The 19025-nt window shown below is 40.6% G+C and overlaps 1 protein-coding gene across 1 annotated transcript; it reads right to left on the bottom strand.

Moving 5' to 3' along the window:
• Window positions 1-1790: 1790 nt before the first annotated feature.
• Window positions 1791-15985, bottom strand: LOC141768322 (tetratricopeptide repeat protein 39C-like). The gene is made up of 14 exons (XM_074636504.1): window positions 15194-15985; window positions 13695-13743; window positions 12554-12682; window positions 11206-11320; window positions 9447-9807; window positions 7681-7849; window positions 5914-6007; window positions 5707-5814; window positions 5519-5628; window positions 5303-5426; window positions 5094-5191; window positions 4891-4995; window positions 4759-4797; window positions 1791-4623 (listed from the first exon to the last, which is right to left on the bottom strand). The coding sequence occupies exons 1-14, from the start codon at window positions 15343-15345 to the stop codon at window positions 4534-4536; spliced, it is 1743 nt and encodes a 580-aa protein (XP_074492605.1). The 5' UTR covers window positions 15346-15985; the 3' UTR covers window positions 1791-4533.
• Window positions 15986-19025: the final 3040 nt, after the last annotated feature.

Below are 19025 nucleotides of genomic sequence, written 5' to 3'. Positions count from 1 at the left end.
ATGTCTAAATTCAGTGGCACAGGAGCCTGAATAATTTATTGGTTGAGCGAGCTGTTGCCTTGAGCCCTGGTGTGACAGACATGTTTTCTTAAAGAGACGCTCTTGTTGTGTGTCTATCAAAGAATGTAGAGCAAAATCCCACCCAAATCACATTCGACATGGAAACAAACAGAGACAAGAATATCATGAATTGAGTTATAAATAATGATGAAATGATGATGAAAATAATCCAACTGAATGATAGATCATCCCTCTACTCATGGTCAGCAAAAGAAGCTGCTAATTTTTTATTGGAAAAGATTATACGAATAACATGGTGATTTTATGACAGATTTCTGATTTCAAGAAATTAAAAAGAAAATGACATGCTTCATTAAAAAGTAGCAATACGACAGTGTTAAAAATAGTAAGTAAAAGTACAGAAGTACTACCATCATAATGTATTTAAAATACAAAAAGTTAAAGTACTCATTAATGCAGAATGGTCTATTTAAAATAATAAATATTAAATAATTGGATTATAATTATTGATGCATTAATGTGTAAGCATCACTGTAATGCAGCAGCTGGTAAAGGTGGGACTAATTTAACAACTTTGTATTCTGCTGCGTGGTTTAATCTATAATAATCGTCATCATAATAATGATCATCATCATCATAATACATCACTATTTGTTGGTTATAATTTGTATTAATGATCTGAAGTAACTAACGCCGTCTATTAAATGTGGTAGAGTAAAAAGTACAATATTTACCTCTGAAATGTAATGGAGTATAAAGTGGATTTAAATGGAAATACTCAAGTAAAGTACAAATACCTCAAAATGGTACTTACTGTAGTACTTGCTTTACACCACTGGGTATTGTCACCTATATCAGTGTTTTTCAACCTTTTTTGTGTGTCAAAGACCATTAAATTGATACACATAAGGACACAGACCCCCATTTAATACGATTTCTCTTCAACGACCTCCATCTGAAAGGATTTTGGTTGTTAGATATGATCAAGGCCAGAGTTCTAGTTGTCAACTACAGTTGAGGAGATAACCATGGAGGAAGTGAGACCTATGAAAATAGTAATTATTCCCCATTTTTCTGGGGACCCCCTGGAACTCCTTTGAGGACACCTTGGGGGGTCCCTGGACCCCTGCTTGAGAACCACTAACCTATATGGTGGTGTCTGTCCTGCTGCCATCAGAATCAAGGTGTAGGATGTTGCCTGTGAGATTAGCTCCCCCTGGTGGAATAAAAATAAAAGGAAACACTGTAGATTTATGAATTAAAAACAAGGTAAAACAACCTTAAACCACAATTAAAAAGGTGCATTAAACCTCTATCTGATTTATCAGCTCAGAGCCGTTGCTTTACTTTCATGTCAAAAGAACTGGGTGGGTTTCAACTTGCAACTCTGCCAGGTTTGGTTGGCACATTAATGGTGTCTTCGCGGGCCTCTGCTGCCTCGCAGTAGCTCCAGGGCGAACACTTGCATTTTCCTCATTTCCTGAACATCAGAGCTGTGGCACCTCCCTGGCATAGAAAAGTGATATGGTGCAGGTATGGCAGAGCAGAGTGATCAGTTTGCATCTATGTTCCAAAACAAGGTATTTCAGGCAGTAGGTGTTGGTTAACCTGACCCAGTGATTTATAGTTAGAAAGGTTTTAATAAATAATTGTTTTCCATGTGAATTCATGCACATTATCGTGTCCATCCTGACACATTCAACATAATAACTGCCAAAAGTGCAATTTCAACAGAAAAGCACTCAGAGGCAAAGAAAAACACCACTGGCTAGATTAATGGAGAACAGTTTATTGTAGAGTTCAGTGACACATTGGAAACACCATCATCCTGACATGTAACCTCAATTTCAACAAAATCTCATGACAAAAGGAAAAAACTCTTTCAGTGACATAAGTATTTGGTACAGCAGGTAGGTTACTGACATTTCACCGTCACATTACTTGCACCGCACCGACCACTTGCACAGCGGTCACGTCAACATTTACCACAGTCTACATCCATCACAGCCACGGGGGATGGCTGGCGTTGTCTAACCAGCTTAGCGTGAGCAAAACAAGTCTACATGTCCACGACCTTTAACATGGGATGAAAAACACAGATTGTTAAAAGCCTCTGTAATAAGATGCCCTCCTTTCACTTTATATTGCTCGCATGACAAAAAGAGTGCTCATTAATAAAAGGCAATACCCTGCGCAGAATGATTCATATGTACAGCGTGGAACTGTGCAGAGAAAGTTTGTTAAAATCACTCTTATCACAGAAATGTTATTATCTTTGTCCAATTCAAGATCATACTTTTGAATCAGCTTAATCACAACACTGCAGTCTGTCCTGCTGTCCGTCGCAGGATTTCAAAATAAAAGAGCATACTGTAAATGACACTGGCAAAAAGTACAACTTCTTTTATGTAATAAATAAACTTGTCACTATTATGGAGTAATTCAAAAGCTTGTATCACTAAAACACTATTAAAATAAGTCACTAGTAATATATGTTTATTAGGCTGACATTTAACAGCACTTTTCAATGGTAACATTACAGTACAGAGTGTACTGTATTATAATACCTTATATGTATTTGCAGGGATGGACATACAGGTACAGTTGACTTCAATGCAGTCTTTAAAAGCCACTGTTACCCTGCCATACCATGCATAGTGCACAGGATCAACGCCCAGTGTTTTCACATTAAAAAACATCATTGGGGCATCGTGAAGTGTGGTGATTTGTCAATTACTATAAATGTAGCTTATGACGTCTAACTACTTGAATGTGAATATCTAAGTCACTGCAGCCGAGTTATAACTATGTGTGATTTAAGGTGACTAGTGACATTTTTTTGGCATTAATTTAACTATTCCCATGGTAACTAATTTTACTACAAGTTTGTCATTTCATTTCTATTGTGAATATCCTATAGTGAGTGACCCCTTTGTGATATGACTCGACCCATTTGCAATTTGACAAGCAGAATGTCTGAAAATTGAATCAGGAAAAGCACCCATGGAGTATGGAGTCCTTTATAAGAATATATCAAATCAAATATTAAATTTGACTATTATTTACCTCATCTTTTTCACGATATGTGATTATTATTGATGTGAGATACCTTGTATCTTGTATTACTCATTGTAAAGTTACTATTAAGGGAAATATGATCTCATTAAAATGTTACTTTTATGTGCTGAAGGGAGGGGTAGGAGGCATTACTGATATCCTCCAAATACACAAGTTAATGAGGAAAATTGTTACTAGCTAGCTAATACATTTGAGGTGCAGAAAACACTTAAAGGAACAGTTAGAGATTTGGGGAAATATGTTTGTTTGTTGTTTTGCCCAGAGTCAAGGATTGATATCAATTTCATCTATGTGCATCCTGTTCAGAAATAGGCCAGGGACCTGTTTAGCCTAGCTTAGCGCTTTAGCACTAGGGCAGGAAGCAAGGGGAGCTTAGCTAGCTTAGCTTGGCCAAATTGAAAAAAATGTACCTTCCATCAACCCCAAAGATGTCTTATTCATACAGGGTATACTATTTATGAACACACCATGAAACAGAAATGCAAAACCATGTGGCTTTACAAGCAGTTGAAGCTATTTTTTCATCAACAACTGCTCTGTGGCGTGCAGCGTCTCAATAGTCCTGTCCCATTGGTGGGCTTGCCTTGCCCAGTTTACTGCTATAAGAAAACTTAAGTATGGCCCATAGACTGTATATAAAGATGGACGACATGACAGCTCCCCAAAAGTGAAGCCGAAACATCTCCATCGCCCCCTGGTGGCTGGTTGCAGTATAGGTCATAAATTCCGCCTCCTCCATGTTAGCAGACATGGGCCAAACTACTGAAAAAAAAACAGTTTTTCCCAAAGATGGTTTCTCTCATTTTAGGTTTCTTAGTTCTTGTCACACTGATGTATGTTCAAGTGTTCACTTTTCTGATAAGTTTGGTTTTAATTAGTTATTTAATGCTATAAAAAAGGGGGCGAGACGTCATGATTGACAGCTGTGAGTCTCTCTCACTATCAAGTTGCGGGCGTGCTCGGCTTGCGATTGGTTCGGGCGGGTGTATGGGCCTCGATACCGTGGCTCCAGCCCCCCTGATCACTACTGCGCAGACTCTGGCTCCAAATGACGTCAAAATCTCAAGATGGCAGCTCCCTTTTCCGGGATATTTTGGCTTCACTTCTGTACAGTGGGAGGATGTGGAGACACATGGTCCATCTATATATAGGTATAGGCTACAGTGTATGATATGGATGTATTGGTGACTAGAATATCTACTTTGTGCTAAACTAGTATGAGCACATCACCATATGGGCCTACAGTGGGCCTATCCGTACAAAACGCACAGAGATGACACTTCATTCCAATCTGACAAACAAGTGTATTTCCCCAAATCCTTCAAGAATGATAAAACACAAGAATCTGTTCATTGGGATGTCATACAGTTATCTTAAATGGCTTAAAACTTGGTGTTAAAAGCCATTAGCATAGCTTTAGCCTCCCTTCTTGAGTCACTGAGGCACAACTTCCTTCAGAGTAGCCAGGGCTGCATGGATGCGGACATGAAGCCTGTTCTCAAAGTCGTAGCCTGTAAAATCCTCCTAAAACGTAGATAAAATATATAAAATTTAAACATGTAATCAGTCACTTGTAACATGTAATATATTTCTAACATTATCTGGGAAATTCAAATTATTCTAATTTATATGAATATATATTCTGTGTGAATGTTTTACCTTGGCTTGAATTAGCAATGATCTCCCCCTTCCCACAGTCTGGATTGCAATATAAAAAAGACCAGGTTATAAATGAGCACATCAGTACATTCAAATCAAAATGTGAATGCTGTATGTGTGCAGCAGACTGACCTCCTGTTTTGCAAGGAGTATACATCCGAGCTCATAGACGGCATACGGCTGAACATAAGAGTTGATGTGTCGTCCGTACTCATCTCTAGCAGCTAGCTGCAATGACTGGATCACAGATAAAACGGATAGGAGAGAGCAAGATGAGTAACATTCAAAGTGTCGATAAACCGCAAAGTCATTCAGCGCTAAATGTAGACTGATACCTGAAGAGCATCCCTCATATTTCCGTGACATTTGTGAATGGCACCAAGAAGGAGGTGTTTCAGGCCTCTGCACGAAGCCTCATCTAAACTCTGCAACACTGAACAGACATAAAGAGGGATTTATCACAAGGGGGGAAAATAAAATTCTTAGAAATCTGGCTGCAGCTAACCTATGTTATATTGCAATGAAACCTGAAGGTTACATTCACCCTGATTCATTATCTGCAGTTTAGAAGAGGAGCAGTTTGGAAGAGCTTTCCACAGATACAGCACTTCAATCACACCGAGGATGCATAGCTCTCTGGTGGGCGAGATCTTTCTCAATCTCTCAGCCTGCAGATAGGAATCAGAAAAAACTTTTGTGACACACTTGTGATGACTTTCCAAAGAGAGAAAAAAGGGGCTACATCTGCAGCGAAACCCACCCTTTTGACAGCAAACTGCTCTATCTGGTTATTTTTTCTCTTGAACAGTTTCTGCACATCTTTGAAAACGCCGCTTGCTCCATCCAGGTCACCCGAAGCACCCTGACATACTGGAAAAACACAAAATATATATATAAAATACAGAACAGACAGCAGTGCAAGCATACGTTCGTGCGTGACAGGCTTACCTCCGGTTAAGTAGGCATAGTAGCACTGCGACCAACGCGACTCATTCTTCAGCCGTTCAAATGCCCTGTATGCATCTTCAAAACTCATCTCTATCATGCTACACCAGCCTGAAACAAAGACAAGCACACAGAGTGAAATTAATCCCTCCCTGTTCTGTAGGCCAAGCGCCAGTATGTCATAACTAACCTGATGAGCAATCAACGTACCAATCTCATAGAGACACACATGCTGGATCTCTCTTTGGTCTGATGCGAGCTCTAATGCATCATGGAAACAGGCCAAAGCACTGTTGATATGGCACTGGGGACAAAGGAGAGAACACACACACCAACAGGTAACGGTAGTTGTGTTAGACGCACACTACATGCATGTGTTGAATGAGAGAGTTAGATAAATAGATGGTGGATTAGATGTTGGTGAGTTAAAGTTGAAGTCGGTAACTTTGAGCAAATGATAGTAATCTATTTTTTATACAATAGTCACTACTGTATATCCTGACAGTAGTGCATGAGACAGATAATCTTTAATAAATCATGTTCCTCTTTGTCCTCCGGTGCTCCTAATGAGATTTGCAAGAGTTCAATGTGCCCAGACCACAACAACCAATCAGAGCCGAGCAGTCTCTAAGCAGCTGCCAATCAAGCTGATCAAACTGTCAAACCAGGCAGCGTTGATCAAATATAAATCAAGTTTCTGTTACTGTAATATCTATTTCTCGCCTCAAATGTTTAGGGAATGGGGACTGCGGAGCATTCTGGGGCACCGCCATTTTTGGAGGGTAGTATATGGAGCTACGGTAGACTGTCATTAAGATAAGATAAGATAAGATGATAAGATGAACCTTTATTAATCCCCGGAGGGAAATTCAGGTGTCAAAGCAGCAACATCAGCAAACAGAGTGAATCACAAGAGAGGTAAAGGTATACAATCCATCACTAGTCAAACATTCATCACCAGAAATGTATAAAGTACGTGCGAAAATCAAATGCCCATATAAGGAGAAGATGACCGAGGCAAAGGGGCGATATATTACAAAATTGAAGTTAGTTAATGATATCGATCCTTATGAATTAGGAGGACTTTGACAGTTTGCCACCCATTACGGTCACTGATGAGTTTTGGCGTTAGTGAACACCAGTTCAAAATATGTGTGTCTGACTGTGACTGTATGCTATATATACTATAATTCGGCTTTTAAATCTTATTCACTGTGCAGTGTTAGCTTTTTGACACTTGAAGTTAACAGCCACATTCCCATTCCCTATTCAGAAACATACGTAGTGTACTGTTTAGCTGTAAAATTAGAAAGTTTGCTCCAGCCTCTGGGCGGTGCTTGGTTTTGGCTTAACTGTTTTCAACATGGCGGCCGGGTCACAAACTTTCTCATTTTACAGCTAAACAGTACACTAAAATCTAAAAATGTTTCTGAAAACATTTGAGGTGAGAAATAGGCATTATTTGTAGGCAATAATTTGACAGTTTGATCGGAGTTTGCGAGTTTCGCAAGCAGTGATTGACAGCTGCTGTAGAGACCGCTCGGCTCTGATTGGTTGTTTTCTTTTGGGCACTGTGAACTCTTGCAAATGCCATTAGGAGCAACGGAGGACACACATGATTTTTTATTCAGATTATCTGTCTCATGCTCTACTGTCAGGATATAGTGACTGTTATATAAAGATAACTTTTTATCATATTTGCTCAAAGTTACTGACTGCAGCTTTAATGAACCATCTGACATGCATATTAATTACATGTGCTTGAACAGAGACTGCTGGACCAGCCGATTGGAGATTTCTCTCAGATTTTCTTCAGTAAAAAAAAAAGGTTTGTCTACTCCATATTTCCTCATCATTCCCATAATGTCTTTATCCAGCATTACCAACACAAATAATGCACTTACAACTTTAATAGACTTGTTAACGTTGGGCTTAACTATCACTGATTGTTAGCAACCCCGAGCCTGCAGCACATACCTCTAGCCTGTGAACCCGTCCTTTAAAGAACATGAAGAGGGATGAGTTGGGGTAAACCACCGACTTTCTCAGCAGAATAGCTTTGGCTTCCAGCAGCCCCTCGTGTGTATCGGAGCCATCCAGAGCAAAGAACGGCAGCACTACTGTGTGGTACCACAAGAGGGCCAACCTGAGCAACACAACAGTCACCTCAGTCAGTCTGAAATGTGGGATCTGAAGCTCAATCACGATCTGTATTACACTGAATATTTATGATAGGTAAATATGCAGTTCTTATGTAACAGAGTTACTGTTATGCTGTTAATAATGGCAGTGTAGAATATATTTAAATTAAGGTAGGTCTGTGTTTCACATGTTAAAAAGGGCAAGGAGATGTTGGTCCACATAGTAATGTGTGACCTTTAACCTGCCATTAAAAGTTTACTTTACAGTTTGGCAGATCAAGAAACAGCAGTTAAAGGTCACACATTAGTATGTGAACCATGTCCATGCCATATCTACTTGTGAAACACCGACCTACCTTATTTGAAATATATTCTATATTGAGATTATTACACAGCAGTGAAAGCAGAAGGTTACCAGACATGATTCGCTGCAGAGAGTTCTAAGGCGGCCAGGATTAGCATAATTCATTCTATCTTAAAAAATATATGTTCTTAGTATACAAATGTATTATGTTTACTTTTAGTGATGTTATTCTAAATTTTGTAATAATTGCATTCATTTTAAATAGTTACAAGACAATAGGCTAGTTCGAGATGAACCGCGCCTCGCCTGGAAAGTAGACAAGATCAGGCGGCAGCAGCAGGGGGCGGTGACAGAAAGCTGCGGTTAAGTCGGCGGACAGTTTCCAGCCGTTTCGAGCAGCCTTCAAGGAATTTACAGGAAGTCACAGAAAAAGTTACTTCCTGTTAGATCCGATCTGTAGGATACTTGTAGTTTGCAGACCAGGTTTGGATTTATTTATATTTGTTTGTAAATCTATGTGGAAATGTGCGTGTATCTGGCACTGTATTCTATCCTTTATTATTTTTATGTCCGCCTTGTAAAGCACATAATGAGCACTCGTTTTAAAAAGTGCTATATAAATAACCTTCATTATTATTATTATTATTATTATTATTATTATTATTATTATCAACCACACAAGATATGTTTGTTAACAGATGAAACAACATGAGACTAATATCCTACAATCTAGCGTTAAATATTACAATTACACAGAAAGTTGTGACTTTCTACAAGACGTGGTGTTTGCTGTCAATCAGCCAATCAGCTCTTTGATCAGGCGACAGCCAGGCGTTTCCCATCATGCCCTGGGTCCTGCAGTCGGTGGAGAGCAACTGCAGCGCCTGGCTCTAAAAACTGCGGCCGCCTCGATCTCGTGAGGTTATCTTTGCCCATGTGTGCATAACGTCAGAACAAGTCGGGATCAGGTCGGACACAAATCTAACTGGCATGCATTGCGTGCCGATCGCTGGTGATTAATTCTGCGCAGACCTGACTCACCTCGAACGAGCCTATAAACATTGACTGACACAGTTCATACTCAAAGTTCCCAAGATCTAGTATCAAGGGTCCTTGTTTTCTTGGTCATTTGACTTATTGTAAATATAAATATACTGCTTATAGCAGCTTTAAAGTCTTAAATTAACAATAGTTGTACAGTTTATTTGACAAAGCAATGGGACACATCCAATCAACCCCTCCCCCCCTCCAATGCTATCTGTCTCTCGCTTTAAAAGACGCTATTGGAGCCTACTCACGTAGCTAGTGGTGCCTTCATGTCCTTGCTCTCACTCGCATACATAAGGGAGGACAGGCCCTGGAGACGGTCACCAGGGAAACCCAGCAGGTTGATGATCTTGAGCAGGTGTGGCGGCACCATAGAGATGCACAGGTGGAAGAGGCCGTAGCCGAAGCTGACGGAGCCCTTGAGGCGGTCCAGGGCCTCGGCCGTCACGCAGTTCTCCACCGGCGCGTTGTGGTTGGCGTTGTCCGTCGAGAGGGACTCCTGGTGGCCAGAGGACCTCTGCTGCAAGGTCTCCTGCAGCTGGCTGATGTCACTGTGGCACTTATTGTACATTTTCCACGCCTTACGTAGAATCCAGCCTCCTTTGATATACGCTGTCAGTGGAAACAAGATACTTTTGATGAGGTTTTCAATGAAGGTAAACCAAGACCATCATTGGTTTGTAATAAGGTCATTAATTAATCACACGGATGTAGGGCTGCAAATGATGAGCATATTCATGATCAATTAATCTGATGATTATTATTTTAGCCACACTAGCAGTTGTGCTCTGCGGTCGGTCTGTCTATTGGTGGGTCCACCACTTTGTACAACTATACCACTGTCTTTGTACCACACCAACTATTTGAAATGTCCTCAAGTACTGTACTCTACTTCTACTCCACGACAATTCAGAGGGAAATATTGTACTTTTTACTTCACTACAATTATTTTACTACTTCAGTTGCTTGTTACTTCACAAATTAAGTTTTTACATACAAAGCATATGAAGAGCTTATAAAATATGACGTTTTGTATAGTACCCAACAGTATGTACAAGTATAGCTTTAGATTAGCCAATTAATCGATTATTATTCGATTGACAGAAAATTAATTGGCAAATATTTTGATATTTTAAGTGATTTTAATTCAAAAACATTTCATGGTTCCAGCTTCACAAATGCTTCACAGACAATTTGCTGCTTTTCATTTTAAGCATTTTAATTAGTTTTTAATAATTTGGAATTTTGGACTATTTGTTGGACAAATAAATATTATGAAATGAAATAATTTTTGCAAACCAAACAAATCAATTAATTAATGGAGAAAATAATCAGCAGGATAATTCATAATGAAAATAATCATTAGTTAATAATTCAAAATAAGCTCCACCTCGACCAACCACAACAATAAAATCCTGCTTTTACATTAATAAATGAGTGATAATAATCTAATGATAATAAAAAGCCTAATATAATAGTATAACAGTCACAGGGGACATTTCTATACATTTAATTACTTTAACTACATTTCCCTGATTACATACTTGTACTTAAGTAACATTTTCAATGCAAGACTTTTACTTGTAACAGAACGTTTCTACAGTACAGTATGGTATTAGTACTAAGGATCAGAATACTTCCTCCACCACTGATACTAACACACTAAACTAAGATAGTGAACATGCAGTAACCTATGCAGTAATAATATATAATAATAATGTATAATAATATAAACTCATTACAAATTCTATCATTCCTCATTAACATGTATGGATGTGCTCCTAAATAGAACCAGGCAATCTGCTCTACACCGTTTATCTGTAAGTCTGACATTTCTATCATGTCTTGAGTTCTACCATTCAGAAGAATTCATATACAGTCTATGGTCTACATGCAGGCAGTCAAACAGACACACACACGCTTGCCATGATGACATAATGCCTCGAATACCGGTTGCCATGAGAGACATTTGAGGTCATACTCTTTGGCGTGTGGGTCCCATTTGATTACCTGAGAGTTCCTGCTTGACGAAGGAGAGCACGGCGAGGTACACCTGACAGTCGGCGACAATAATCTGTCTCTGTAGGCGGTCCACGACCACGACGCCTGACCTCTGGGAGTCCATCTGGAACACACACACTCAATATTCAGCAATACACACAACCTGCAACTTTACCCAGAAGCTGGCAGCTTCCTGAATGACCCAGAGCTGCTAGACAGCCCCCACACTCCTCACTCACTTTGTTGATTACATTTCACAGAAGCACTAATTAAATCTGTGAGTGGGTTTGGCAATGATCTCATCATTAGGCCCGATGCCCAGGATATAAACATTGTTAGCTCAACAGCAGCCTGTTCTGGCGGCGATATTAGCAGACATCGGCGGCGATGGAATCCTGTTTGTTCACACAAACTACATGAAAAATATGTGAAAAATGTGTAAATTGCTGTTCTTGCTGCTCAACACAGTAGCGGTGTCACGATACTTGAATTTCTAACTTTGATACAAGACCTTGAAAAATATGGATATTCTATACCATTTTCGATACCATGGGGAAAAATGTACACAACATTGAGGGCATCAAATATTAGATTTTTTTTTTAAGATAATTAGCCTGTCCCGGCAGAATTAATGAAGCACTCCAGCTCTAAAATCAGTGGGTTGTTTTTTCAATGAAAATATAGTCGGAAGTGGTAAAAAGAGATTTCAGCTCCACAGAGAGATTAAACCGCTGAACTGGCTGGCATACCATCCACACTTCCTCCCAGCATCGCAAGACCACAGGTATACACAATGGTCCAAGCGAGGCATCACTTCCTTTTGCTGAATAATAACAAATGGAAACCTTAATAATTTTGAGGATTTATGCCAGTCTTATGAGCTGGGCAAGAAGGATGTTTACTGGTACCTACAGATCCGCCACTTCTTTCTAGAGGAAATAAGGATCCCTAATTCAGCTGAACCCTCGAGAATAACTCAGATATTTATTGAAGCTTATGATTCAAAAAACACTAAAGGCATCATTGGTAAACTATACTAGAGCTTAATTAATTAATTAATTAATAAAAATTAAACCAACTACATCAGGCAGCGCTGGGAAAACCAACATAGTGATAGCAGAGGAAATGTGGCTTCATGTATGGGAAACCCAGTCTACTTCCACTAATGAAAAATTTGGCCTGTTTCTCTATTACCCCAAATCAGAAATCCAAGTTTAGAGGGTCTCAGCACTCCTGCAAGAGGGAGTGTGGATCTGTTATGGCGGACCATGCACATATGTTTTTTTTTATCCATATGTTAAGACTTTTTGGAAAGAAGTGGGCCATTTAATCTAACTGTCCATAGTTTTGTACTCACACTTTTTTTAATCTTGTTTCTGATTGTCTCTATGACTCCGGCGCTGTCGCTCTCACACAGTTTCTCCGTGGTCCTCAGGTCGTCACAGGCCGTCTGCATCTTCTCCTCCTCAAAGGTCATCATGGCGTTCTACAATACAATGCAATGCAGGAAAAAACGTACTGCATCATTATTCTAATATCAAAGCCTCTTGTTTTACAGAGCAGATCTATGCTTGAGCTGGCTTACAAACAGAAACATCATGTAATGAGAGGGAAGGAGTGTTATGTAATAGCCTTGAACAGGACAAAGGGCTCTCTCTGCATAACAATGAATGGAGGAACGCGGTGACATCTGCACAGCTGTGTGTTTGGAATTGTTAAGATGCTACACGGCTGACACAATCGATAAATCTTGGCTGTGATGCTGCTGAGACCTCTTCAGATCACCTTGAAGGAAATAATCACACCATACCTAACATAAGTAGGCAGTACAAAATGTACTGATATTTGAGTGACATTTACAGATGAGTTTCGCATTTTGATATTTTCTTGTATAACGGAGGCGTTCTCTCCATTTGTGCTGCATCTCTGTGGATGTGCGGATGCCCACCATGATGGTCAGATCAGATGTCACCACCCCCACTGCTGCCTTCAGGGCCATTTAGTATCTGGGGACAGAGGATGACATCATCTTTGGCTTCATGGTGTGTGTGAGTGTCGTCACGAGGGGCAGCGACAGAGTGTGTGTGTGTGTGTGTGTGTGTGTGTGTGTGTGTGTGTGTGTGTGTGTGTGTGTGTGTGTGTGTGTGACCATCAAACTGAGAAAAAATCCCCCTCACCCATCAGTGATGGACGCAGCGTTACAGTAATGTGCTTCTCTGCGAGAGCGGTGCTGTTCTTGAGAGGAAGATGCATCCATTATGTTAATGGATGGAAAAGCAAGGCAGAGGATGCCAGTGGTGACAATGATAGCAGTCAATTTGACAGATTGGGTTATTTCAGGTGATACTGGGTGCTTTCCTTTTGAACTGGGATGCTGTGGGCTGCTGTATCAAGTATGGAATCATATTAAGCACTGTTTTGCTATTTCTTAACACTAACTAATATTTCCCTCTGGTGTTTCATTTGATCATTTAATCACCAGCTGAGAGGAAACTCACCAGGAAACTGACGAAACTGGCCCCGAAGCTCATCAGCGGGCTCTGGGTCCTACACAGAGAATACAGGAGAGAGAGAAAGATGTAGAGAAGAAAACAAAAACAAGTTGAATATTCGGTCGAAAATTGTGATTACAACAAAATCTCAATCATTTAGCTGTGAAACACCAGAACGCCAAAGTGAATGAATCATATGCAAAACTGAAAGGAGTCATGGATGGCAACTTCTCCAGCAAGCACAGACAGAGCATGCTCAGGAGCAGGTGCAGCCACGATCCCCACGCTCAGCTGTCGCGACTGATGACATGCCTAACTACTATCTGTTTGATGTGGGGCGACCATCTATTAGCTATCAAAATTATTATATATATATTTGTTTGAGGCAAAATGTCCCCCAAACATAATTTCAAAAATCTGTCTGATGTGCAGGGTGACATTCTGGTTACCTATAGGTGCACAGATGGTAGTAGTGTCATGGCTCCTCTCCATGATGAAAATGTCATCACTCTTGTATATAAGGATGCACAGATACTGATACCGGATCGGATATCGGTGACAATGGAGCCGATCTATTCAATTCAACTAAATGTTTATATGCTATAAACATCATATACTGGAATTTACATTCCTGTTCAAGTTTTGACCAATTTGTTGCCGCATTAAAAAGGTTTACACTTGAATTGTAATTCCTGTTAATTTTGAAGATTTTTTTACCAAGCTCCTGGTGTACGAATAACAATTCAGTAAATGTATATCTATGTATTTATTTGTTACATTTTGTTTTAAAAAAGTTAGGAATAATCAAGACAAGTCTTATGTTGCCCTACACATAACAGAATGATCCCAGTCACTTCCACACAGTGAGGCATACAGCTTATTAATTAAACACTGGGATTGCCATCGGGACTGAAAAAGTCAGATCGGTGCATCCCTACTTGTATGTGGATTTATTTATTTTGTATTATTATTTATTATGAATTTGTTTGTGTGGTTGCTTGTCTCTATTTTTGTCTTGTTTTGCATTTACTTCCTGGTACCGTTTGTCTTTTATTGTTAAATATTTGAAATGAAGCATATCCCCTTCACAGAAATCTGTATTACTGATGTGCACATGCATTCTAATAAAAAAAAAAAACACAATACAATAACATATTTGAAAGACAATGTCATCTCTGTGTTAGAACCAGAGGAGGTATGCAGTATATTAATGGTAAGACACCTGGAAGCTATAGACCCTCAGTCACTGATGAACAAGCTTTATTAACATGGAACCTAATAATTTAGCAATTTATATGAATTATGCTGTTATATATATATATATAGGGCAAGGTTCTCACTGTTTGTATAGCAGTAGTACATACTGTATCCAGTGTTCTGATTTTCATTTTGATCATGTTTTAACCACTATTTTAACCCATTGTTACGAAATGATTATGAATGTTTAGCCCTGCAACACACTGCAACACATCATCATCATGTGCATAAAGCATGACATCATGTACCTGTATCTCCTGAAGAGCTCGTCGCTCTCCTTGAATCCGTTGTTGAGCAGCATGTTGATGCCCTGCAGGGCCATCTCAGCATCATCTATGTACTCTGCCTTCTCCTCGACCTGCTGCTGCTGCTGCTGCTGGGACTGCTCCGGACCCGCCATTGTTGATGATGCCACAACGCAGAGGCTGATGTCGGATTACACCGGTGCGATGGAGGACTAGATAAGAAGCTGATTCCTCTCTGAAGCAAAGACGCATTGGTTTGTTTCCTCAGATGTAGGAGGCGAATTTAAAACAGAGACGCTGCTCTGGTCGGCTAGGAGAGGAAAGGAGGAGCAGCCTCTGCAGGCTCCAGACGTCTGAGCCCCTTCAGGAGGATGGAGAGATGGATAGAGAGATAGATAGGTAGATAGATGGATATATAGGCCACTGATGCCCAGACGGGTGCACTCACACTGCGCTCCTCAGATCTCCACTCAGCATCTCTCTGGTCGACAGCTGGATACGGTCAGTTCAGAAGCCAACACGCACATATTTGTCATTAAATGAGCCATCCATCCATCCGTCTGTCGGTCGGTCGTTTTCCCCCGCAGCTGCTCCTCTCCAGCAGCATCCGATGCATTACATAACGAGGATCCGGGCTGCTGTGCTGCTCTGCTCTGCTCTGGATGCACAGTATCACGTCAAAACGGCCTGGCGTCATTACGCACGGCGCACCGCCGGGAGGATGGAGGGATGAGATGAGGCCCGCTGAGGAGAAGATGCATCCTGTCAGCTCACATCGATCACACTACCTCACTCAATCACTTCCTTCCTTCCTCCCTCCCTCCCTCCATTCATTCCTTCCTTCCTCCCTCCCTTCCTCCCTCCATTCCTTCCTTCCTTCCTTCCTTCCTTCCTTCCTTCCTTCCTTCCTTCCTTCCTTCCTTCCTCCCTTCCTCCCTTCCTTCCTTCCTCACTCCCTCCCTTCCTTCCTCCCTCCCTCTCTTCCTCCCTTCTTTCCTTCTTTCCTCCCTTCCTCCCTTCCTCCCTCCCTCCCTCCGCACTCACAGGATCGACACCCAGCCCCTCTCCTCTCCTCTCCTTTCCTCCAGCCGGCAATAGACCCGCAGACTGAGCCAACTGCAGTCACACTGTTGACACACACAGACAGACACACAGACAGACAGACACACAGACAGACAGACACACACACACACACACACACACACACACACACACACACACACACACACACACACACACACACACAGACAGACACACAGACACACACACGAAGACAGACACACAGACACACACACAGACAGACAGGTGAGGTGAGCTGCAGCTGCATCTGATTCTACTAATAGGTTATCATTGCTCATCTGCAGACCCGGTTCTACAAGGTTGCAAAAGCATGCATTGCCCCCTGTTTATTATTGTGCTCCTCAGTTGAAATTTGAATAATAAATAATGAATAACAAATGATAATGATTTAATTAAAAAATATATATTGTAATGAAATGTAGGTTATTCGCCAAACAGTAGGCTAAATTAAAAAAAACAAAAACATTTCAGTCGTATCGCCCTACATTTCTTTTCTTTTTTTATGTCAGTAGGTGGTAGCCTATTAGTCCTGACTCGTCTGGGGCAGTATCTAGAAGGGAGCCCACAAACTGCTCCTGTAGCTACTTGCATTTTTGGTTTGATTTAGCCTCCTGTGTATTTCCAGATTGTAGTGTGTAGAGTCTCAGGTGTTACTGCTTGACAGATCATTTATGCAACTGTCCACTGACATGGTTCTAAAGCTGTTGTTATCCACTTTTTGCTCTCTGAAAAAAGCTCATATTTAGATCAGGGGAATCACATTTTTCCCTGAACCCCTCACTTTTTGGACTAGCCCTTTTGGTGCACTAGGCGAAATTCGGATTAGGCCCGTAAACCACAACACACATCAGACATCACAATGGTTTTAAGACAAAAATTAAGATTTTTATTTCATAAATAACTCTCTATATAAAAATAAATAATAAATCTATTATAATATACAGTAAATAAGCCATTGGTCCCCGATATACTCTAAATTGCCTGTAGGTGTGAATGTGAGCATGAACGTGAAGGGTTACGGATAATGGATGGATGGATGGATGGTCCCTGATATTGTTGGCTTAAACATGTTTAGTCCATTTCACAACAAGAGTTACAGGGGCGCCCACCAGCATTTGAAGTTGGCGTCCTAGGCGACCGCCTGTATGGCCTATGCCTTAAACCGGCCCTGTCTAAAACCCTGCATATGGCTCTGGTTGTATTCACTTACACTGTTTACACATTTTCCCAGTAGGCTTATATAGAGGGAAGACCCTCAAAAGTGCTTTAGTTTTTGAGGTACCTCTACCGAACAAAGCACAACAATGTTTTTCATATTCTCATATGAAGTGGATTCTTGAATAAAAAGTAAGTCACTGAGCCTCATGCCAGAACAACTCGTACCGACAGATTGGTTCTGAGGTGGCCTGTACGAGTGATTTAGAAGTTGCTACATTTGAATTATAATATCCTGAAAGGTTATTATGGAATTTTTGCCCAATGATGCCAAAAAGATACTACCTACTGCCACTTTAAGACTTAACAACTATGCCCTAATTGAAAGTTAATTAGTCTCTGTATAAAGTGAACGTGGGGTGTCACCAGGCGCGTCATGGCTCACTGACTTCTTCTGGCTGCGCGTCAGTAAGAGAGCGTGTGTTTAGAGAGCGTGCTGATACACTGGCAAAGATGAGTGGGGCAGGACGCCCAGCCTCACATGGTATCATTGGGGCGTTAATTATGCTCATTCACAATGTTCATGAACGCGCGCTCATTTACGCACAGGTTGCGTCATGTTTCCGCAACTCATTTATGATCTGAAGTTGGGAGTCTCCTGAACCTGACGTGGAACACTCACACGAGCCCGCGGTACGAACACAAGTAAGAGAAAGTTCAGATACCAAAATGTTGTTGCATGAGGCCCATTGTGATCTATTACATGTTGGGACGCTGGAAGTAAGTCAGGGTTGGGGGTGCTGAGAGAAAGTCAGCCTATATAATGACTTTATACTATTTTGTTTTGCTTTAATTTGAATGTATAATTTATATTTAATAGTTATTAACGACAAGAACATTTGAAGGTTTTTAACATCATTTTGGACCATTATTATAGATAACGCCCACAAAGCTTAAAGACAAAACTTTCTGTAGTTGAATTACCATTTTATTATCTACACATATCACAGCCTTCGTTTGAACATTTAATTCTGGTGGCAGTGTTTGCCCTGCAAATTCATATTCAGTAAATCAAAAGAGCAGATTCTGAACACTGAACATGATTTTATCATCGCGCATTAGTAAACAACCAGTTCTGCCCCGGATTCGCTCTCTTCGGTGATATTATGTTCTGCTTTTGCAGGAGGTGAACATTGTGTCGACAAATCACAGCCCCCTCGTTCTCACCCTCCTCCTCCGTCGGCTCGTCCGGATGCTCTCCACGTCGCTTTTACGCAGCGCAATACCGCGCTATGATAGCAGGGAAAACACTGATTTTAGAAAAGCAAACTTGAACGTCACCATGCTGTATGTCGAAGCAGCCACAGTAACAAGTCAAAAAAAACACGGAGCATGAGAACTGAGGACAGGAAGAGGGAGTGAGGAGGTGTATGGATGACTCATAACCAGGTTACTATAGTTTATAATAACACAGGACAGTGAGGATACAGCCACTCTATACCCGTGTGCATTCACCCTGCGAAGTCATATGAGACAGTATTTTAAAGGTCATATTGAAAACATTTTATGTAGACGAATATTTAAAAAAAAAATAAAAATA

Source organism: Sebastes fasciatus, chromosome 5 (genome assembly GCF_043250625.1).
Source record: "Sebastes fasciatus isolate fSebFas1 chromosome 5, fSebFas1.pri, whole genome shotgun sequence".
NCBI lineage: Eukaryota > Metazoa > Chordata > Actinopteri > Perciformes > Sebastidae > Sebastes > Sebastes fasciatus.
This window is presented reverse-complemented; position numbering and strand designations above follow the sequence as displayed.

What these genes read in the sequence shown, in the direction of transcription:
- LOC141768322 (XM_074636504.1), bottom strand. Translation starts at nt 15,345, where the DNA reads ATGGCGGGTCCGGAGCAGTCCCAGCAGCAGCAGCAGCAGCAGGTCGAG. An exon ending in ATGAAGGCACCACTAGCTAC is followed by an intron (nt 7,850 to 9,446) that starts GTGAGTAGGCTC and finishes TGTGTTGCTCAG; the next exon opens with GTTGGCCCTCTTGTGGTACC. An exon ending in CATTGCTAATTCAAGCCAAG is followed by an intron (nt 4,624 to 4,758) that starts GTAAAACATTCA and finishes TCTACGTTTTAG; the next exon opens with GAGGATTTTACAGGCTACGA.